General features: G+C 41.1%; 1 protein-coding gene across 1 annotated transcript in view; it reads right to left on the reverse strand.

Annotated features, from left to right (window-relative positions):
• The window catches only part of si:dkey-34e4.1 (carboxyl-terminal PDZ ligand of neuronal nitric oxide synthase protein), a 54,540-nt gene extending 30,807 nt beyond the window's left edge, over positions 1–23,733 (reverse strand). Inside the window, exons 1-2 of the mRNA XM_041960546.1 lie at positions 23,496–23,733; positions 21,420–21,491 (exon numbers count right to left, since the gene is read on the reverse strand). Coding sequence (XP_041816480.1) covers positions 21,420–21,491; positions 23,496–23,600 — 177 coding nt within the window. The 5' untranslated portion in view covers positions 23,601–23,733. The remainder of the gene's footprint in view (positions 1–21,419; positions 21,492–23,495) is intronic.
• Between the last annotated feature and the right edge of the window lie 573 nt (positions 23,734–24,306).

The following is a 24,306-nucleotide window of genomic DNA, read 5'->3' on the forward strand; positions in this document are numbered from 1 at the left end:
TCACATTCGTTTCTACGTTTCCACACCTTCTTTCATGTCAATTTTCCACTTGTGTCTATTGGAAATGCCCTGCTCTCCCTGCCCTGGATCCATGGTGATTAAAGTTTCAGTCTCTAATTATACAGAACCGAGTCCTGAGAGAGCTGATTAAATGGAGAATAGGTTTAGAGAGGGAGAGGAGGAAACACACCACGGGGACAGAGAGACGCTAGCCAGGGTTTAAAGAGGAGGAATGAAGAAACGCTCATGCCGCAAAGGGAAGTGGTACGGTGGTGGTGAGATGAAAGCAAAGTGTCAAAGTGTGAAACCAAAAAGCAGGCGATGAGCATCATTTATCTCCTTTGCAGTATGCGTATGAACCTTGTGCAAAATCCCCTGATATTGAGAGTACAGTATTTGCTCCGGGGCAAATAATGAGATGAGGCAATTCCAAGAAAGGTGACTGAGCAGAATAATGATTTTCGGGTTTAAACCTTGCAAACACGGAGCCCCGACACTGAGAAAAAGGCAGTTAAAGGTTATCGGAAGAGAGAAAATATAACTGAATGCATTAACTCACAATGCTTTTGGAGTAAGGAAACATGTAAAGCTTTTCCTCTACCCTTCAATAAAACTGGTAAGTATAGAGCACAGACCTTTTCTTCCTTTACCTCCAATAAATTGATAAATGCATTAAAACTTTATTTATTTTACTCTTGTATATATCTCTCAAAAGCTCACTTTATCTTTCAACCCCAGTTTTCCAATTATTTTGGCCTTAGCACAAGTTTAATAACTCATCTGTCCCTCTCCCACAGGTATTTGTTATGTCCCAAAGTGGTGAGGTTCTGCTAATAGGTACTTGATATCATATCTGAGACTTTACACAACCGGACTGTCAAACTGTTATTTTGAATTTATCTGAAGTACTTCACTAACTCCTGCAATCCCGCAGAGTTTAATATCTGTTAACAATGTAGAAGAAACAAATGCTGGGAGAAATTACCTGGCTGCCAAAATATCATTTACTTAATACTTAGAAAAGACACTATATTAGAGCAGCAGTACAGTGTATGATTGTGACTGATTGTGACCAGAAAAGTCCATCAGAAATTAAGAAAACATATCCTGCTGTTTATCCACAATCGACCTGGCAGTGTGGATGAAATGCTCACTGGGGTCTGTTCGGCTGCGTGTTAAAGATGTGGTTATGCTTGCTATCTGTCAGACTCGTCGTCTCAAAGTCACATGTTCATCTCCGTGGACTGGAATATTGTTTGGGTGCTCAGGTTGCTTCAGTTTCTTTTAATCATTTTTTTCTTCCCCCTCTCTTCTTTGCTTTGTTGTTGTTGTTCTCAGATGGCTGAGTACATGCAATGGTGAGCACTGCAATAAAAAAAAAAGATTAAAATAGATTCACCTCTTTCATATTTTCCCAACCAAATACTTCCCATTTTCCATAAGCTTATACTAGAGCTGCACAAATTAAATGACTGAGAGAAAATTAATTTGCAACTATCAATTGTTTAATTCATTTTGTTCACCACTGTAAACTGAATGTTGAATAAAAGACATTTGAATGAATGAAATCAACAAGGACTCAACGAAAATATGATTGTATGATTTTTTTAAAACTATTTTCCAACACTTTATAAACAAAATAATTAATAGATTTATCAGGGAAATGGCGTGCAGCTTACTCAATAATTTAAATCATTGTTAGCTGCAGTCTTAGCTTATATAATCAACATACGTTGAGGGAACGGCGTGCTAACTTACTTGAAAATGCTGGTAACTAAACATGACATGCACCAGTCTTTGCAGCCAACTAACATTTGTCACAAACTACACAAGTACGTAGTGCATGCAATGTTAATCATCCATATACTGTACTGCATGCCGCTGAAGCATCACCAAATACACACTTAAAGCATTTTACCTGGCAAGCTAATAAAGTTAGCCAGCTATGGAGCCCCAAGACTTATGTCAGTTTTGGGACTCAGACAGTCAGACAGGACATCTTGAGACAAAAACTTGCTGGCAATGCCAATGAGAAAGAGTGAAAGGAAAAAAAAAACAACACAAACACTTTCCATACGTAGATAACCTACACAGTACAAAGTCTAAAACACACCTGCAAAGTCAGGCACTTACTCCTTTACTAACACATCAGTGTCAAAACACTCACACACAGCTCTTTTATAATTCACACTTTAGGATTCTGGTGAAGTAAAATGGGATTTTGCAACTTCATTCCAAGTATGAAATTTTCATGTTTTCTTTGCTTAAGTGGCAAGTGTTTTGAAATATTCAAGCTTTTAATGCACTTGCATTGTTGTGGTTTTCCTGCTACCGACGGCAGAACAAAACAATTGAAAGCTCATGACACAAGTTCCCCTAAGCCTCGGCATGTCAGGTTGGAAGGCATGAAAATATTCCAGGGAAGATCTTAGTTTACTTTACGCCGCTGTTACGGATTCTTAAAATTTCTGAACCGTGTTTGAGAAATTTAGGAAGACACAAGCTGAAATGTGTGACTAATATGTGGATTGAACAGGCATGCAACGGATGTGGGCTGCATGTTGTAAGAAGCACTCTTCAGAGATTTGTCTTACACCTTAAAACTATGAGTGTTGCAGTGTTACGGCAATCCTGAAGCTTAAAGCAACCCGGACGAGAGCGTTTATTTCAAATCTCTGTCAGTCTGGATGTGTGCATTTAAGCCGTCAGACTCATCAGTCTTTCCAGACAGCGTAACAAATTTCCACCAGCGTTCATCTCTGCAATCTATTATGGAAGTGTCAGACAGAATAGTGATGGCTGTTGCTATGTGTACAAAATGAAGGAAGGGAAGGCTGGCTCTCAGTAGGATTTTTCAACCCTGCTTAATAAATTTTGCTGCTTTAAAACAGACATAGCACAAGATCAAAACAGATGAGACAAGAGGCCATTCACTTTTTATTAGTGACATCTGAGCAAGCCAGGACAATAGAATTTGGTGTGACAGTTTCTTCTTTCCGTTGCATGAATAACCAATTATGAGCAAAGCCCAACTATATTCACTACTTAATATCTAAAAGCCATCAAGAGCTGAGTGTGACAGCTTCCAAATCGGTGCTTTAAGGTTCTTTGTGTATTTACCTCAACATATAATTAGCAGTTACATTGTGGTGGCTGTAGAGTGAAACTATCACATTAGAAATGGCTTAATTCTATATTTTGCTCTAGAGTGTTGACTGGTTCACCACTTTGTTTCAGACTAAAATATCTCAACTATTGGATGGATTACTATGAAACTGTGTCATTGATGGTCCCCAGAGGATGAATCCTACTAGCTTTGGTGATGCCCTGATTTTTCCTCTGGCGCCACCATGAGGTTAACATTTTTGGTTTTGAGTGATATATTTGAAGAACTACAAGACGGATTGCTGACACACACATTCATGCTCCCCATAGGATGAACTGTAATAATTTGGCAGTCCCTTAACTCGTCATCTAGCCTCATCATTGAGTCAACATTTCATTTTTTCAATACTTTATGAGCAAATATCTGCAAAATTAATGACATTCCAATAACCCTTAGCCATACTTTGTGTTTTGTGATAATTAGCAAATGTCAGCGTGCTAACATGCTAGACTAAAGTGGTCAACGTGGTAAACATTATACCAGCTGAATCTCTTTGTATCATTATTCTGTTTTTCCTTGGAACAATAAGTGACCTATAGCACACAGCCTATACGGAAACATGAAGATACTGTATCTCATTTTGAATGGCTGTACTTGTTTGAACAGAGACAATGTGCAAACACGCAAACTCACGGCACAAAGCTCCACTGGCTGTGCAGCATCAACTGATTACATTACCACAGTCCTGGGGTAAAGCTTCTCATTATGTTTCATTACTCCACAATTGACAATCTAATAGCTCAGTTTGGTAACTTAAATAGAATTTATTCTGTCAACATGCATTAGTCGCTGCAGATACAACTGTGATATGAGCATCACTTCTAAGGAAGACACTTTGGGAAATATGCCTGTTTGCTTTCTTGCCATCTCTAGGTGAGAAGATCGATGTCTCCCTCATGTGTGCACGTTCAAAATGAAGTTACAGCCAGGAGATGGTTACTTGGATTTACTGGGAGTTGGTTAAGAATTTATTAAATTTGATCTTTGCACAAATGCAGCCTCGCTGTTCCCCTCTGTTTCCAGTCCTCATGCTAGACTAAGCTGAGACTGATGATGATCAACCACTTTGGAAGAAACAAATTTACTCTAGATCTCAACTTAGAAGCTATTATTACCCACTTCCTGCGTATTCAACAGGTATGATTATGAGTATGATTGGCAATCTCTGGAAACCTTGGGCCCTGGAAAACGTATCAAAGCTGAGTCTCAGAGCAAACTGTAGAGGACAACCCAGAGGACATGAGGGACTCTGGTGAACTCCACTGTTATGACACTGACATCTTCCTTTCTGGAGGGGCTGCAGTTTTGGGAACAGGGCTTCCAGTCATTAAATGGAAGCAGCTATACTGGAGATACTGTAAATAAACCTTCTGGTTCCAAAAGGTACCTGTCAACAAACTCTTAATGAAAGGCCTCCGAGTCCTTCAGTTAATGTTATTTGGTTCACGCTTGAAAGTCTGACTTCAGATACATTTTTAGTTTAAGTTGGAGAAGGACACATTTTTTTCTCCTGCTTTTCATGGATATATTTAGAGTGACTAAATGAGCAGGATTTAGGTTTTGCAAACCAAATCATGGGATAAGAAATTATGGGCAACCCCCCACTCCCCTTCGTCGATCCTGAAAAGCAGTGGAATGTGGGGTGCAATGTGGGTCACTGATGCTCCCCTGTAGTACCATTGAATCCATACAGGAGTAGACAATAGGCCCTATAGATCGCAACCTAGCAACCTCTTCATTACAATTCCCAGGATTTGGGGAGTTCCAAGGAATTTCACTGCTTTTTTCCCCCAATTCATTACACAAAGAGATGACTGTTGGGAGCAGAACTAAGCTGAGAAACACAACAGCTGTCCAACCAGCCTGGCATTTAACGTGAAAAGAGACTTCTTGGAAATCAAAGTAGCAGGAAACAATCTGAAATAAAATTAGCACATTTGTTACTCCAACTAAGTGCCATTTTTTCAAAGAAAGAAATCACGTGTTGTGGCAATCAGGCAGCTACGTCGTACAACGTCCAATTAATTTAACAAAAATACTGTGAGCAGTATTTCAGAAAGGCCTCTCAGCCTCGTTGCCAAACAGGGAGGACAGCGTGACTCCCATGTGTCTCCCACTACCAAACCTCCTGAGTGAACTGGCACGTCTCATCATTAGTCAGCAGGAGTGTGATAAGGCAGCAATTACCTCGTCAGTTGCCACGGACGACGACCTTGGCCTAGATCTGAAACGGAAGGGAGTTGGTGTTTGTGCAGACTGGCAGTGGTATGTAGGCAAAGGAAAGAAAGAGTAAGATGCAAGAGCTAGATAAGCAGACACATTTTTAAAAAGTGTGTGTCTGCGTGCATTTAGATGCTTGCTGGTGCCTGTCTCTGCCCACGTGAGAGGTTTCCGCCTGAGTGCAGATATTATGGATTGGACTCTTGGGCTTCACTCTGTTGGCAGCCTCCAGTGAGCAGCAGCAGTCTGGTCCTTAGGGAGAGAGGGTGCTAAGGGAAACAGCCTGCTTACAGGGCTGCTTAACGGGGGCTTCTGCATGACAGCAGGGTTACACGCAAGACTGGAATTTGCTGCAAATAACTGAAGCTTTTATTGTGAAATAATCTTTTTTTAAAGTAGATTTTGGAGAAGTTTTGACTGAAGGGCTTAGTTTCTGTTGGCAGTCTTCTGGGTCTTTTTTCAGTATGTTTATTCTTGATTTTAGTGATAAAATCTTGGAAGACAGATAAGCAACCACAGCTGGCACTGACACTGCACTAGCTCCATCTGGGAGCTACAGCTGTGACTTCTATAGATAAATGGCTTTCATTACTTGCACTGCAAGTGTGTTTGTAGTGGCTGACAGACAGAATTGATCAATCCTGGTCAACGTTAATATGTCTGAACAGACGCAGGGAAGGAATCAAAGCCCACAAACTCTGGGCAGCCATTACATCAGACCATGTGGTACAGTTTATTGATCATCATGGTGTCCTTCTGTCTCAAATCAAAGCAGCAAGGTCAGGAAGAAAAGCTGGCACGGAGGAAAACTCTAAACGTGCTGCGGGATGAGTCAACCCGTTCCTTTGGAGAGGAATCAGCTACAGTTGAAGCAGGCTTGTCAGAGGAAACAGCTAAGCCCCAGCGCGTGCTCAGGCAGTCACTCCTTGAGTGTAGGCGCCCTTGCAGTGAGAATGGACCCACGCCTGAATGACTCACCGACAGGCACAGTGAAAGGACGGCCAGTCCCAGAGCGCTGACGGCGGCTACTCAGGGTTAGTCACATGGGACATAGAGGAAATACAAAGGAACAACCTGACCATGCCAAGCACTCACTCTCAATGAGATTCAGGTGGAAGGTGCACATGGATACACACTAAGTCCATACACCACATGTGCAAAATGTTCATGTGGTCATATGGTAATTATTTACACTTCATAACTTGTCTCATCTGTGGCATCAACATCAAGCAGACATCTGGACGTCTCGAAGTATGGAGGAGAAGCCGAAATACACCTGCAGCCTCCAGATAGTCTGACTGACAGAAAACGTCAACTTAATCCTCTTCCAAGTTATTGCAGTAAGAGAGCGACAGTGTTTCCTTGAAATGCAAATCTGAGTCACAAGTTTCTCCACTGAAATTAAAGAGAATGAGCCACAATATAAGTAGCGGATCATTTCTAGTGTGGTGGTGGTGTCAAAGACATGTTATGTTTCATACTAAGCGTATACCCAACTTTGTCCAGAGGTGTGTCTGTGGATGAAATTAATTTGCTCAGTTAAATATGTACAAGTTTTGAATTAGGGTTTGTAGACCTGTGAAATGAATGTGTGTGTGTCATGTGTGCTGAGATTATGATGGAACTATCTTTGACAAATTATTTTGTTTTGCCTTTAACCACTGCATTTGTCTTGTAGACTTACACACCTGTACACTGTAACACCAGGCTAGTGATGGATAATCTTGTTCTGCAGCCGTGACAAATGCCACTGTTTTCTAGAGTTTGTAAATATCTGCATATCATTTCTAAAGTGCTTCACTGGCTCAACAAGCCAGGCTGTCGGGGTGTTATTTAGGATTCATGCAGCCACGAGTATAAAGAAGTCTTTTTGGCATCAGTTAGTGTGTCTGGTACATTTTTTTTCATAGATCAATCAAAACTGAAAACAGACTGTTGTCTAAATGTAGACATGCTGGCAGGTTGACAGATACAATAAGGCAACTGGGCAACACAGCATCCTGCAGCATGAGGTTAAGACAGGGACCGCTGTTGATACAGTGAGAGATGCTCTGTCCAGTGCAGTAGTCTGGCAAAGCTGCAGTCAGAATAATAGGATTACAGGGACAAACGGTGTCAGATCACAGGCCTGAAAATCCCAGCACCCAGTTCAGGGGGGCAACTATCATCGGTCTACATCCACATACTGTTAAAACACAGTTTGTGTTACTATTTAATCAACATGATGACCACCCTATTCAGGCAGCAGCAGATTCTGCACATTGAGGGTTTTGAGTAGAGACATGTTTAAGGGTTTGGTTTGACATGTCATCGCTGGGTAAAAAAAAAAATGGTAAAACTTCTTGAGAGTTGAAATGATTAGTCCATTAATTTATTAATCAACTGGCATAAATTAATCTCCAACTGCTTCAAAAATCAATTAATAATTTTCAGTCATTTTCAGTCAAAAACTCAGCAGCAGATTCTCCAATGTGAAGATTTGCTGTTTTTTCTTTATATTTTTCACAATTTTTGACATTTCACTGCATAAAGAATCAACAATCAATCAATTAATGGAGAGAAATATTCATTGCAGGCCTACACTACTATAATGACTATTATATTTTTCTTAAATTAGGAGGATAAATCATTTAATCTTGCAGTGCAAAAACAAAGAGATTAATGATAACCTAGAATCTGTTAGGAGTGGCTTGTGTGTATAACTAACACGAACATATTTGCATACATACAGTATCTGTTGCCAAATTGTAGCTCTACATGTCTGCCATCACAAAGGGAAAATGCAAATGTGAACGGACAGGACACCGGGGAGCCTACAGCTGGTGTGAAAGAGATGCATGATGAAAGGAAACCAGAGAAAACAAGAAAGTAGGTGACGAACCGGTTAATAAAACAATGTCAGGTCTGAGGCAAAATGCAACTGCCTGATTAACCACACATTAAGCCTGTTTTAGGGGGTTAAACGTGGGGTGCGAATCAGGGGCGCCATCTGTGCCTTACATGCAAACATGTCCCTAAAAGCCTCTTGGAGGAGGCTTTAAGAGTGCATGACAGCTTTCATAATGCTCAATCATGAGTAGCCTAAATCCTTGTCTGAGAGGAGAGAGACAGCTCCTCATGCAGGCTGCTACACCGGCAACAACTTGTCTGACAACAGAAGGTTGAGCAAATTGTGGCAACACATGGCACTGATTGATGACAGTAACCTCCACTGTACTTACTGCTGTCTGCCCTTTTCCCCTCACTTACTGCTTCCCTCCACTTGTCAAGTTAAATATGAATTCACACCTAAGAGAAGTGCTAAAGTCAAGGTACAATTCACAAATCATCTGAAAGAAAAAAAGGAGCAAAGTTAGTGTTTTCATTTGGTGGCCCTTTTTCACCGAGGCTCTGCGATTCATGAGTAACGCACTGCAGCAGATTAGAGGCAATCAAATGGATCAAAAGCACTGAATGACTTTTGTGCAGAATCAAAGGACATACTGGAGATGAGCAGTGTTCAGTATGCAGCGTGATAACCAACACAATCACTATGTTATCTTTGATATTACCATACAGCCATGCTGGCGGCTCTGAGAGGCTGTACTTGCTAATGTCAGCATGCCAAGATGCTCACATCGACATTGTTAACATGATGATTTTTAGCAGGTAATGTTAACCATAATTGCCATCTTAGTTTAGTGTGTTAACATGCCAACAAAGTACAGCTGAGGCTGACTGGAATGTGATTAGTTTTGCAGATTTGCTGTAATAATGACACGAATGGAAAGTCATTCCGAGCAGAACGTGAATGTAACTTTTAATTTTATGGGAATCCATCCAGTAGTTGTCAAGTCTATTTTACTCAAAACCAAAAAGTCAACCTCATGGTGGTGCTACAGGAAAAGTCAGGTCACTACCAAAGTCAGTAGGATTCATCCTCTGGGCACCATGAATTAGAGGCTGACATTTTTTTTGAGGATCCTGTGGGTCACAGGATTACTCACAACTAATAACTAAAACTTTATTAATGCCCAGCTGGGGAAATTTAGGTATTACAGCAGCATGTAATAGCAGTTGGAAAGAAAAATAGCAACAGAGACAGAGAAATTAAAAAAATAAAATACAAAACAAAAGTTGACTATATGTATGTACATATTATGCAAGCGACTATATAAAAGAAAAAAATATGTAGAAAAATATATAAAGAAATATGCATTGCTGAAATACCTGTGGAAAAATAGCCACAAAATATACTGCCAAAAATTAACAGATTTTTACAACTAACTAACGACATTCCCATCAGCCTCAGACTGCTAATTAGCCAATATTAGCATGCTAACACACTAAACTAAGATGGTGATTATATTAATTATTGCCTGCTAAACATCAACATGTTACAGGGTCACAGGATCTGGGATGTGACAGGAGTTCTTGATGGGGCAGGAAAGAAAATCTACTTCTGCCTCTACCATGAATGTCTGTACAAAGTTGCATGGCAGTCCATTCAATAGTTATTGACAAATTTCAGCCTGTAAAACACTCCCATCCATAGAGCGACACTTGTAGCGTGGCTAAAATCCTATATCCTATATCAATGTTTTCTGCAGGAATACAGTTCCGTTCCTGATTGGAAAAAGAAACCCGTGATGTAAAAGGCAGGCTATCGATAACTTTGGTTATGTCTCATATCCACTGTAACTGTGACCAAAGGTTGTTAGAGAAGGTCAGTACAGTAATACTTATAGCCGGGATAATGGAGTCCAGATCATGTTCTGAAGTTCCAACATAGTCCATACTAATTTGATATGTCTAATGTAGTTGATAGCAAGGGGTGACAGTGAGACAGGCAGATAAGAAAGAGATCCGAGAAGCACAGGCTTTATCCAAACCCCTAAACACACACAGAAAGTGAGAAACCAGACTCGTGAAAGATTACACTGAAATCCAATTGGGATCAAATTATACAAAGGGGGCATAAGAAAAAAAGAACAGAGTTTGGGAAATTGAGATTCTGTTCCAAAAATATGCTAATGCCTCTAGTGCATATGATTAGATGGCTTATGGGTTGTCTCCTCCCTCATTATCTATTCACTTTTTCTGCCCTGATGGGTTGATGCAAGTGGAGATAACAATGAACGCAGCAAAACAGTCTCTCAAACTTTTCACTGCAGAGCGGTGTGTTACATAAACAACACTCAAGTAAATCACACAGCATATTTCCTTTTGTATTCTATCAACAACTCAAAATACAGCTTTGATTTTATGGTATCTATTTAAAACCCATGCTGCCTAAGTGACAGACATTAAGGAATGGGCAGAGATTGACAGGCAGGGACATTAGTGAGACGGAGGTGCGGTTAATCTGAGCGACAGTCAGATATTAGCCTTGTCATTCGGACAGCAGAGAATATGTTATCTGGCCGTGTGGATGGCAGAGTCCTTATGAGCAGCAGCAGTTTTCCCACATCATTTATCCAATTAGAGTATAACAGGGAGCAACCGCTGTGTCCCCAATGGACTAAAGGAAAAAGCACAATCCCTCTGACAAGTCTTGGATTCCTGCAAGCATCCATGAACCACACATCAATCAAACTCAACAGATAACGTAAAAGTTTCAGTGACAACAGGCAGACAAAATGGTAAACTGTAGATATGGACTGAACTGTGGAAATATACCCATTGTACCACTGGGTCCATACATTTACTATACACAGTTTTGGTTGACGAAGCAGACATTGATTGCGCATGGAACATGCATTCGATTCCTTCATCTGGAGAAATTTGATATCTGGTTGTCACTGTTAGCACAGACTCCAGTCTGCAGTATAGCTCAGTAAACCATACATTTACACAGAACTTACATGATCACCCATAAGTTAAAAATAAAGCTGAGTTTATCTGTCTGTCTCTTTCCGGAGCAGCGGTTAGATGACCTTTAAATGTCAATATGTTTAAATTTCACCTGCATTAAAACAAAAGTTGATAAACGGCATCTTTGGGACCCCGGATGAGTCAGGTCGATTAAATTTATGTGCAAAAATAAATTATTGATTTCACATCCTAACCGACCCTCTGTTTCACAGTTACTCAAAGATACTGTTTTTTTTTCTGAAACTTGAGAAAACTAAATATAAAATGACAGCATACACTGATGAGTTTTTTCACAAATTCCAACCTTTTATATCATACTTTACAGACTTGCAGGTCCTGCTGCACTGAGGGCTGGTTTGTTAAATTCTGTTATCAGAGAGTAGGGAGGAGGCTGAGCGATAGGAGCAGGAGAATGAGAGCTGGAGGCTCTCTATGTGGCACGCTAGAACAAGATGAGAGCAGTGAGATGAATTAGCACACACACATGTACACAACTGGTTTCTTAAAGTCTCTTATGTGCATGTGCACTCTTTAATCTTAATGAGGCAGGGTGTGGTGTGTGCATGTTGGGTTCTTGGAGTTTTGTATTTATTTATTTCTTTTATGTGTAAAATTTTAGTGTTTCTTATCAGCATTTTTCTTTTCAACATAAATAAATTCAAAAATCAAATTTCCATCCACATGCTCACTGTCATTGTCATTTTATATTTTTTTCAATAAAAAATACTTTGCAAAATGAAAAAGACAGCAAGTTGCTGGTTGGCAGCGTCCATCCACGATTCCCATTCATGCGACAGTTGACCCACATCCACCCCAGGCCAGGAGGAGGGTTGGCTGACGGGAGTTGACCCTTTCTGTCAGTCTAAATGCAATATCAGCCATACTCATGCCACGCTTTTGCTCTGTGTCCATGTAGCATACAAAATATTGTTTCATTTAGAGTGTTAAGTCATTACAAATACAAGATAGTACAGCCACAATCATATAATGGAGCAAACCACTTAATGGAGATGTTGACACCATGAAACCAGTAGCAATTAAACATCAACTTGTTATCAACGCTTTTAAAACCCAAATGCTGCCTGCATGTTTAAACCAACACTGATTTAAGACAAGAGAAGGAGAACAGGGAGTAAATGCAGCTACAATGAAAGAAAGATGACGAGAACGGAGGAGGTTGAACGATAGGAACAGGAGAATGAGACCTTGAGGCTTTCTATGTAGCACGCTGGAACAAGATGAGAGAAGTGAGATGAATGCGCGCACACACACACGACTCCAAATAACATTTAGAAGTAGGGCAGCCTATCTGCCAGCTCAAAAGCCTGCGGCACTTTCCTCAATCATTATCCAACAAACGATACCATAATACAATAGGCCTAGTTTATCTGCCTACTCATGCTAAGAAAGAAGGCCTCCAGGCAGAGAACCTGTCACATGTTTATTTTAAATAAAATGGAGCATTTCTGGTAAAATGTAGACATTATTTGTGTGAATGTGAATAAAAACACTTTCATCTTCTGTTTTTTAAAACAGAATATCTACAAACTAGTGCTGCTTCTCAGTTTGGGTAAACTCTTAATAAGGCTACATATATATGCCTTTACTGTGCAACTGTCAGCACATATATTCGTGACAAATTGAAAAGAGTTCCTACCAAACTTTGAGCCCATCCCAAACCTGACGCGGAGTTGAGAAAGACTTGCTTTGGCGGCGGAGTTGGTTGCCAGGGAGACCTGAGGTGCAGCCTGACATTTGTGGTTAATTCAGATCTGCAGAATAATAGCGAGAGGGAGTGAGGGCTCAACAGCACCATTCATCAAAAGACGAGTGAGGCAAACCATGCAATTGAAATTCCAATGTAATTCAAATCTGATCGTTCTGTTGGGACAGTCGGGATGACTGAACCGAATTTGTAAATTTACAGATCAGATAATTACTTTGACAAAATATAGACACAGTGACCAGCAAAAGGAAAAGAATGACACAAAAGAAGACATGACCAGCTGTAGTTCTTATTTCAAGCACTCATGCAGTGAGGAGCAGATGCACATAATGACAAAGAGTTCCACTTCAAAAGATGCTTGAAAGCAAAAATACACTATAAAAAGATGCTACTTTGCTATGATAAAAAGTCTATAGCCACGCTAGCAGCTCTGACAGGCTGTAGTTAGGAACAGCGGTGCATTGAGCAAAATGCCAACATCAGTATGCTAGCATGGTAGAAATAAAGGTAATGTTGACCATGTTCATGCTCTTAGTTTAGCACTTTAGCATGCACACAAGCAACTGAGGCTGATTGGAATGTTTCTTGTTTTGCAAGTATTTGGTCATAAAGTATTGGGCAAATTTAAATTCTGACCTGATGATGGCGCTAGCTGAAAAGTCAGGGGATGATCAAACTTATTACAATTCATCCACTGGGAAACATGAATGTTTGTAACAAATTTCATAGGAATCTATGCAACAGTTTCATAAAAAACAACAATGCCTTGTGGTGACACTAGAGGGAAAGTGAGAGGGGTTCATCAAAGTAAGTGGGATTCACCCTCGAGGGATTATGCATGTCTGTACTAAACATCACGCCTGACCAACAGACCACAACAACATACCTACATCTGCTATTGTGGCTAAATATACATGAAAATACTGCAGACCTAACTGAAATCAACCAAATTGGTAGCGAAGCATTGAAGCAAACGTTTATGGAGGCTAATTCGGTAATTTTAGGGTTTTTCATAATACAAAGTAGAAGGGAAGCTGATTTGGAGTGGACTGGATTGCATCATATTGTAAAATTTTCTGTGCAAACACAAGGACACATGGGCAACTTGATGCAAATGTGTTGCAGGTGCAGGCACACACCCACAACAGACCCACACCTGTCCAGTCCCTGGTCTGTTGACTTTAGTTGTGTTTGTACTTGAGATTAGCTACAGAAGGCTTTGCAGCAGGCAGCACCAAGCAGGTTTCAGAGCTGCTCAGATGAGTTTCTGGCTGAGCTCCAACGGGACTTTTACACGGTAATGAAACTATTAGCTTGGACATATTGTAATACCTCCAAATAGAGCACAAATAACACAGCCTTTATACAGCTGACCTGGTAGAAAATGCCAACCCTGATCAGTTTATCATAGAAATCTACTAGTGCTATTTTTATATCATAATGATTTTCAAGTCTAGAAAGAAAAAATATATAATGATAATAATAATAATATATACTCATATATCCAATACACATGGGAAACCAAAAACAAAAACTGCGTGCTGAAGCTGCAGAGAGCCCCGGACAGAGAACATCTATGAGGAAAATGTGCCTGTGGGCTCTTCAGCAGGATTGAGTTCATGGCTTTAGAAATGTCTTTTCCTAAGGATGGGGCTTGTTTTGGGTGAGAGTGGGGAGATCAGAGTATATAAGACGAGACTAATTATAGTGCCAAAAGACATGGCATAGCCTCAGGGCAGGTGATAAAAGCCTGCGTGTTCGTGTATGCGTGCAACACGATGCTGGTTGTGGAAGCAGGGACCACTCACCACCTGTCTGTCCATCCATCTGAGCAAAGACCTGCTGTCCCTTCAGCATAATTATCCACCAAACACACACACACAACCACACCAATGTCACAAAAGGCAGGAGTAAAAAAACAGCACAAGAGAAAGTAAAGTAAGTAAAAATGTAAAAAAGAGGACATCATTTTACTGTGGTGATGTTTTTGTGACTCACGGGTCCTCTGGTAAAAAAGCATTTCTCAGAGAGCCTGGACGTCTGCTCACTTCCAGTGTGGAACTTCCGGTTTTAGCGTTTAAAACAAGATTTTGTGGAGAAATCTATTCATTTCATTGGAATTGTTACAACCAACACATTCACTCGCTTTTTTGTACCAACTTTGGGGACATTTGAACTGTGAATTTGCGCTGTTGGTTGACCAATAGCAAGCTGTCTTTACAATGCTGACCAATAAGGCAAAAGAGAGTCCAAAATAGCGAAAACAATCATAGCTTATTAGCTGTGTTGCACGATTCACTTCTATTTTGCTAAACTCTTCTGAGTATAAAATGCTCCACAAGAAGGATGGTTTGCAGACAGTTTCAAGACAGGACCTCATGGTACAAATAAGCCACTTAAATAAACTGTCCTGAGTAAATTGAGCTTTCTAACTGTCAGTTAGTAGGCAGCTAGCAAGCTTGTTAGTTCAGAAATCTTTTCGGTAAAACTGTTTATGGATTAAAATGATGTACCATCTTGAGAAGAAGATGGCAGAACAGTACGGAGAAAACACAAGCTTGTGGAGCTATTGTGGGGTCACCAGCAATAGCATGTTCTCAGCTAATTAGCCCGTTTGCGCGGAGTTCAGCAGCTACAGTAGTTCACCAACTAGAAGTAGTCACTACAGTTAGGTTTCAATCCAAAAGTGGTGCAAATTTTAACTGAATTTAAAGAAAGCTGGCAAAAAACATGCAAATGAATACACGCTTCCATTCACTACAGTTACGCGATTATTAAGAGTTGGCGCATCAAGATAAACAGCTGGTGGCGCTAATTCTCCACTCGGGTGCCAGTAAAACACAGCAGAAGTTGGCGCAACCAGATTTGCTGAATGAGTGAAACCTCAAACAGTGTAGAACAGTGTAAATAACATGATAGAAATATGGCAGTTCTGTTGAGGAACATTACAGTTTCCTCGTTGTTCTACACAGATCGGATGTTTTTTGTCTCTTCAGTGGATGTTTAAGCAACATGCCTCACATATGTCGTGATTAATTGACACTTTTTGTTCCATTTTGCTTTTATCAATACACCAACTTTTCCACCTCATACCGAGTTTTTTGAATTTTCCTCATTCCCACTTAAAAGCGAAGTTGCCCAGATGAATTTCACTGTGGCACTTTCTGATGTAACCAGGCCTTTACAGAGCAGATCGTGCAGAAGAGCACTTTTCAACACTGATCACAAATTGTGACTTATTTTCAAGTAACTGTTAATCGAGAAGAATGGGACCCCTGCTCTTTAAAGGTTTGGATAAACAAAAGGGTGACTGCACCCTTTCAAAGCTGAAATCACATCTAATCCAGTACACATATAGGTCACCTACTATGCTTTTGTACATCTGCCATTAAGCTAGTGAAAACAATGCTCCCCAATATGTGTCATGCTTCCTTAATACAGCATACCCCTCATTGACACATGTGAGTGGAGACACAAGGCCCGACCAGCCACCCCCACTTTGCTATAGATCTGTAACCCCCCTGGAGTTAAGCTGTGCTCTCATTTCTCTCCTGGTTTTCTGGGACATGCAGAGTGTGTAACTGTTATGCAAAAAATGTGATTCACTGATAATTAGGAATTGTTTATCGGGTTCTGACTCCTGTTCAGTTTTCCTCACGCTCATGCTGTTTGATCGTCGTGTGCGTTTCGGTCTAACTTTGGTTCTGCTGGCGGTTTAGAATTAAATTTGTGCATTTCACAATCATGCATAGTCACATGTGATGTTATCACAAATCCGTGTGTGTTTGTGTCTTTTGCAGCCTTCAGGCACGGGTAAGCATTTGTTATGGCTAGCTGCCAAACTCTGGCCATAAAGAATGAAGTGAAAGAGACAGAGAAACAGAAAAAGGAAACCTAGAGGAAGTGAAATATTGACATTTTTCTGTTATTTATTTTGGCTGCTGCCGAATAGGATGACTGCTGCCACAGTGTTGTTTGAGTGAGTGACAGGTGGTCACATGTGCATAGAGAAGAGAAACAAGATGGTTAATAACAACCAGTCTGCTCTGCAACACTGATTTGGCAGTTGAAAAATCTCATGGGTTTTTTGTTGACAAAATCAACAATTAGAAGATGTTATGCCAATATTTGTATGCCAGTTTTGACTTGTTTACCATAATGTAACTGCTTCCACAGGTTTTCTGTCCACTGTTGAAGCAACGTTTCAAGTATAGAGACACAAAAGAACACAAAGTGAAGGTAAGTTAGTGTAAAAAATTCTGTTGCATTCTCTGACAGGTCTGGAGTGCTGTTTTCCCACAACATCCCTCTTGACAGTCAGAGTTATGACAGCTCGGCATGCTCTTTTAAGACTGACACAGACTCAACGGAGCCATAGTGAAATGGAAAAGTCAAAAAACATACACAATATAGTTTGCTTCTTCCTTGCACTGCAGACAGAGATCTCCTCCTGAGATGTTCAAGACAGACACTGGGACAAATGCAGAATGAAGGGAGCCATGTAATTTCCAGCGAGACTCTTGGCAGTCTGAGGAAGGAGGCTGCATCCTGACGGACATGTGAGGGAGGCTTAAAATCCCATTAGGGCCGATCAAAATTCAAAGGGAAGCATGCATAGCCTGCCCTCAGCCTAAAATCTATTCCTGTCAGCACTGAGTAGATGGCAGAGATGGGCTAAATTGAGGCAGTCTATTTTGGTAGGAGGAGAGTGAGGGGATGAAAAGAAAACAGCAGTGGAGGAAGGGGGGGGGGGGGGGGGGGGGGGGGGTGGAAATGAGGGGGTGAGAGAGAGGGGAATGACAGAGGAGAGAATAGCCTTAAACTTGTTTCTTTTGTTGAGAGACACTGGCCTCCTGTAAATAGTTCCTGTTTGTTTCCCAAGGAAATTCCAGTAAATACACGTCCTTTTCTGAGGCAGTGAGCTGTGGACGACTACGGCAAATCTCTCCATGTGGGATGCAGCAACGCCAGCCTTTGTCATTCCTCGTTAATCAATTGCGGAGGTTGTTAGAATGCAAGGGGGCTATCTATTATGGAGCACTGGAGCTCACACACACACGTTTATACATAAAAACAAGTGTGTGAACGCACTTGCGAGTGCCACTGGGGTGGTTTCTATGCCACTGGTCAAACTGAATGAAACAAATTCTTATAAACCAACACAGTAGGACCAGTCAGCCATAATGGGAGAAGATTTAACAAAACGCAACTCTGAAAAGATCCACAGGATACAAAGTTGTGTCTTTTCACTTTCTCGTGGTGGGAATGGCAGGTGTGTGCGTGTTTGTGAAACGGCTGAGAACTTGACTCAACTAGAGCAGCGCCTCTGCTCTGTGAAAGCCAGAATCACTGTTTGTTCAGAGATGATCAGGCCGTGTTGCTCGCTCTCTTCTCATGTTTGCTCCTGTTTCCTCACATCGACTGAGACTAAAGAGATTAGCCAAGGGAGATGAAACGACTATGGCTCTGCCAGCCACCATGCAACCCCTCTCGCTTCCAGGACTTCCTCTCAAGTCTTTCTCCCAGTGCCATCAGTTCATTCCTCACTCTCTTTAATCACACTCAACTCTGCGGAGTCTCTGCGCAGTCCCTTAGCTAAAGGGTTGCACTTTTAAATTAAAGACAAGGCTTTTTGCTTTTGTGAAGAGAGATGAGGAGAAACTCAGCAAGGCCAGTCAACATTCGTCTACACAAAGCTAATTACATGTGACTTGGAAGCGAACCCGAAACGCACGCGCCTGCCCTGAAAACGGCTCATGTGTTTGCATTCACACAGTGTGAGAGGCTTCACCCAAAAAAGAAGTGGCTGGCACAAAAATACAGTCTTTGCTTTCCCATGTGTTTGAAACAGAGGCAGCACAAAGAGCGGGTACACCAACCCTTCCATAAGACTTACTTTAAAATGAGACCATGTGACTTTTGAAAGAAACAAATGAAAAGTTGAACTCTTAAGCAGTAAAACACACCCTTGGCCAGTTGAATTTACTCAGTTTTTCTGCTACAGCCTCACTTCTGGTATGACCAGTAGCTTACAGTGGCTAATGTAAGTTAGCTTTAGCTAGCGATCTTTAGATAGATATTGCTGCTGCGTAACATTACTGAGACAGTTCACTGACTTTATGACTTTTGCTACTGTTATGATACATATTAGCATACCACAAAAGAAATAATAGCTTTTTCCTGCTTGAGGTCCAATTCCAGATTCTAATGAGGATTTCTTTTATGTTTTCTATTTTAAAATATTTTGTGAAACATGCTTTTTCGCTTTCTTTCTAAGAGTCTCATGTCTGTTAAATATGAAGATACAGGCATTAGACTGCTATCTTGGATTATCTTAGCATAAAAAAACAACTAGTTATGGTTTTACTCTGGGCCTAGAATTTCTGCAATACAGAAAACATGGGACAGAATTGCAGAATTTGATAACAAAAACTGAATCAACTGTAAAACAAGGAACATTGTGGAATTTAAAGGAATCTGGAAAAAAGGAGGATATGTGTGGGACTAATTCTCAGCAACATGAGATACCAGGCAACAAGCGGGGACTCCAGAAACAAACAAATGCATTTATTCATGTCGTTTTTGGTCCAGTTTTTATGCTAAGATAAGCTATCTTTTTCTGGCTGTGGCTTCATATTTACCTTCACCTAACTCAATGCATATAAGCATATCTCCTAAAATGTTTAACTATTCCTTTAAGTAGACTTCATCACTTTAAACCCCTGAGCGACCAAGACGTCTTCAGAGCAACTGAATCATGAAAATCTTGCAACTGCGACTTGCGTCCACAGTGGCCGCTGTTCAGTAAAAATCATGTTGTCTTGCTAAAAAGCTTCAACTGCAAAGATGACATGACACAGTAAAAACCAGCTTCATCCACCAGTGAGGGTAATAACATAAGTCTATACATAGTACTATCTGTCAAGTCAGTGCCAGCAGCGGCCTATAAAACAGTCCTCTGCTTCATTCATTAGCCATTTTGGCATCCTGAGAGTTACAACCTAAATACATTAATTCATTCATTATTCATTCAAAGCTTTCTTTAGACCTCAAGAGAGTTCAATATACATAGATACAGATACCCATCATGTATGCATTCACATGTGAGCACACATTCGGACATAAATACGCTCTAATGACGCACTGTGTGTATTTCCAAATGGGAACATCATATAAATAGTACCCAGATCTCGATTTGATGTGAAAGGTCTTACGTGTTTCTTTTTTCTGGAGAGATAATCTTTTTCTTGTAGCAATCAAAATTATCTTCCCTGCCTGCCTATACCTGCTGTTTAAAGCTCTGCCTCAGCCTGCGGCATATCACCATGATGATCATGTTTACCTTACAACCTTATTGATTTGTCAGTTTCAGAAACGCAGGAAATCACAGCCACTATCTGCACACTCAGCCCATTCACACTGATACACAGACTCATAAACAGTCTCTGTTCCATAGACCTACTTTTGTAGATGGGTTCAGCTTGCCTTAAATATCTCCTCTGAGACAGTTTAACACTGAAAGCAACGCAGCGGCAACCTACAAACCCACTCTTTCACACTACAGGAGCAAAAACGAGGTAAGAGTCTTGGAATCCCCAAAACGGTGAAAAAAAGTTTGAATGCTGTGCCTTAAAACTCGTACATTTTTCAGAGGATACATGCACATTATGGCTTTTTAGCAGCTCACAAAAAAAAACGAAACTGCACATTTCTTTGCTGCACATTCACTCAGCTAGGCTTAAGAGCCTTGTCGTGTCTGAACCAAGCTGGTCTAGTGAGTCACACTTAAATTACAGAGCCGCCCCGGCTGCCTGATACAGCTCTATGTTAGCTTCTGGAGGAAAATGCTGGCCTACTGGGACAATGCGAGGTAAAAATGATTACATGATCCCCATAGTAACACTACTGATAGAGCTTTATGGACAAAAAAAACCCTGCCAAGCCTGAATATGATATGACAGTGTGAATAACGAGGAAAGAGTGAGTGCAGAGCAACAGAAAAAGAGAACAAATTAAGCTCATAAATGCAAAAAAGGTTCATTTGTGACTTTCTAATGAATTACCAGCACAACACAATGCAATAAGCCTCAGTCTGACTTTAATCAAAGGCAGCAATAACATGCACACACTGTGCCCTTCAACTCTCTCAAAGACAGCTAGAAAGGGCCATCTACTATTCAGCAAAGCCTCACAATCTACCTCTCTCTTATTGCTTTTTCTTTCAAAATACATCCCTACATTGCTTTCCCAGAAGTCATGTTCTGCTGTCCAGCCAATGCGTGCGTCACTCCGTCCTCAATACAGATTTCATCTGACAGCCGCACTCTCTGTATTGTGTGTGTATGATTACTGTGATACGCTTCTGTCCTCCATCATGGAAGAATCAGCCCAGGACTGAGTGAGGAGTGTGTGATTCTCGTCTTAAACACTCATGACGTAATAATTTCGCCTTACCCTGATTCTCCTCATGGCTGCCACGATCTCCATCCGACTGTTGGGCCTGGGCACGTCAAGACTCCCCACATACTGTAGTAAACAATCAGAGTCAGAGATATTATCCACTGTCTTCCACACACAATTAACCTGCCACAATCATATGGAACAAACTCAGTGATAATACAACATGTGTTAAATCAATTCAATTCTATGAGGTGTGACTGATCACAGGCATTGATTGTGCAGCTTATTCAACTCCAGCATGTGAGGTGAGTCATTTACAACCCTGATTCAAACAAAGTTGGAACTCTGAGTAAAACATTAATAAAAACAGAATGCAATCATTTGCAAATGAACTGTGTTCACCAACAACGGTTTCACGAAGTGTTCCTGAGCTCATGTATTTATCTCCTTTATCCAATCATGTGTTCACAAAGTGGTGAACCTCGCTCTATCCTCGCTTGTGAACGATTGAGCCTTTCCAGGATGCTCCTTTCATACCCAATCATGATACTATCACCTGTTACCAATTAACGTGTTTACCTGTGGAATGATCCAAACAACTTCCCCAGTCTTTTGTTGCTCCTGTCCAAACTAGTTTGAAACGTGTTGCTGCATCAAATTCAGAATAAGCAGACATTTACAAAAATCAATTAAATTGATGAGGTGAAACATTAAAAATACTGTATTTGTATTGTTTTCAAATGAGTGTATGTCAAAAAGGATTACCAAGTTATCACATTCTATTTTGTGTTTCAGACAGAATTCCAACTTTTTTGAATCTGGGATGTACAATATTTTATCGACTTTTACAAAGGCATTCACTTCCTACTAACTGCCTACAATATGTCCACACACACAAAAGAACGCAGGAACTAAACAGAAAGACAACTGAACCACTGAAACTCTCACATTGGTGGAAAAATGTTTTAAATAGCTTTGCATGAGGTAGATTACCTTATTTATTACCTGGTAAATCAGGTTGTCCTAAGTTATCCTTATTGAAATGTGGCAACTAGCGCTTCTCCGTTTGGGACAATATATTTATGTTCAACATGTTGTATAAAGGACTGGCTTTGCCTTCTTCATAAGCTTTGTCGCACGCATATATTGAAAGGTGTGACTGTGTAATTAAGGGCCCCCAGGGACCATGTTGCTGTTGCTGATAGTATTATTTTGAGTACTCTAAATGATCTGAGAGCGTGAAATGAGTAACACTGACACGAAACTATTTTTAAAATTGATTTGGCTTATATACTTCAATTAATTAATATTGTGTTTTCTTATCAAATATGATTTGATATGTGCATGCCGCTATATGAGGAAGGGTGCATGTGCGTTCATGTGGCTGGGTGCAGCTTTCTGTGTGTCCCACCTGCTATCAGATTCTTAATCTTTGCTGTTTTTATTCTATAAGTAAGCAAGAAATTATCTGTGTCACAGAGTTTCTATGTGGTTGTGTTCATAATACTCTGTGTAATGAAGACAAATTGAGAGAGACAGACTGACTGAGATAAGAATGATGCTTAATAAGCAGACCTAATATGAGACAAGATACAAGCAGCCTTGTAATTGAACTTTGGACCAGTAACACTCCCCTGGATTTTAACCCTTTCTGCCACTGTGCTCTCCGTTTCCGCTTCGACCTCTAAGATGAATTGAGAGCTACAATCTATGCCGTGCAAATCAGCTCAGACAGCCCAAGATAAAGTTACAGATAGGTGTGTGTGAACAGAGCCATTAAAAACTGAATGCTGTGGAGCTGCTCCTGAGAGCTTAATAATTCAATGACTTGGGGAAAACCTGAGAAAACACTCAGTTCACTCCTGTGTATCAAACATAACAACGATCAACCCCATTTAGTAAGGTCAGGCTATGCAAATGAAATTTTGAAGCAATCCGAATAAACTACAATTTCCCAGCACGAAAGCACATGTGTGGAGCTGGGCGCGCTGCCATGCGTTCAAACTTGGTGGATCCCAGCTGAAAGGGTCCAGTGCACCTGCCACTCCACAACAAATCACAACGCAACTCCGAGCGGACTGCGCGCGTAAACCGCGTTCAAGACAAGCAGGAAAACTCCGCTCGTTTCACCTTGGCTTGGAAATTAATCCCATGCTGGTAAGCTTCCTCGTTGTGGAGCGGCACCCTCGAGTCCGCCACGTCGTCCACCAGGTTGTACCTGTTCCTCGAGGGCATCGCGGGCACCAACCGACGACCCCCCGACACGGTGAACACTGTTTAACAACTGAACAAACAGATGCGGGCGGGCTTGGAGACGCTACAGTCCCGTGTGTGAGTACCGCACGGCTCCAGGAGTGACTTCCCTGTGGAAGCGCAGTCCATTGTTGTTGCTTCCAGCTTCAAAAAAAAAAGGTCCCGTCCTCAAGAGGGATAGATTTGGGCGCCCCCCTTCTCCTGTGACAATACACCAAGAGACGCTGAAGGATTTCCTTCCTGATTACGCTTCTCGTAAAGAAACACAGCGACGTGCAGGATGTGAGTGTCCAAAGCCACGGGGGGAATCCAGCGTAAGAAGCAGCGGTTCTCTCCGCAGGTGATGTTGCTCGCTGTGGGCTTTTTTTTTCCTTCAACCCCGTCCTGTTGGTGCCACCGCTGCACCCGCCCCTCTCTCTCTCCCTCTCTCTCTCCCCCTCCACAAAGCACAAAGCAAACCCCTCATTGGAGCGAAGTTCCCAAGCATGATGCAACCCGGGGGTGAGAGGAAAGCCGGCAGACAAGTTAGTCCCCCCCAGATGCACGTTTGAGAGGCCCAACACTTATTCCTGGGAGAATTTCTACAGAAAAATAAAGAGGGAATCTTCCACAATACGAGCCTGAATACCTCCAGGAGGTACATTTTACTCAGGTAGAGCACTTCACTCATGAGGTAGTTGCACTTTCA

The sequence above is a fragment of the Chelmon rostratus genome, chromosome 19 (assembly GCF_017976325.1).
Source record: "Chelmon rostratus isolate fCheRos1 chromosome 19, fCheRos1.pri, whole genome shotgun sequence".
NCBI lineage: Eukaryota > Metazoa > Chordata > Actinopteri > Chaetodontiformes > Chaetodontidae > Chelmon > Chelmon rostratus.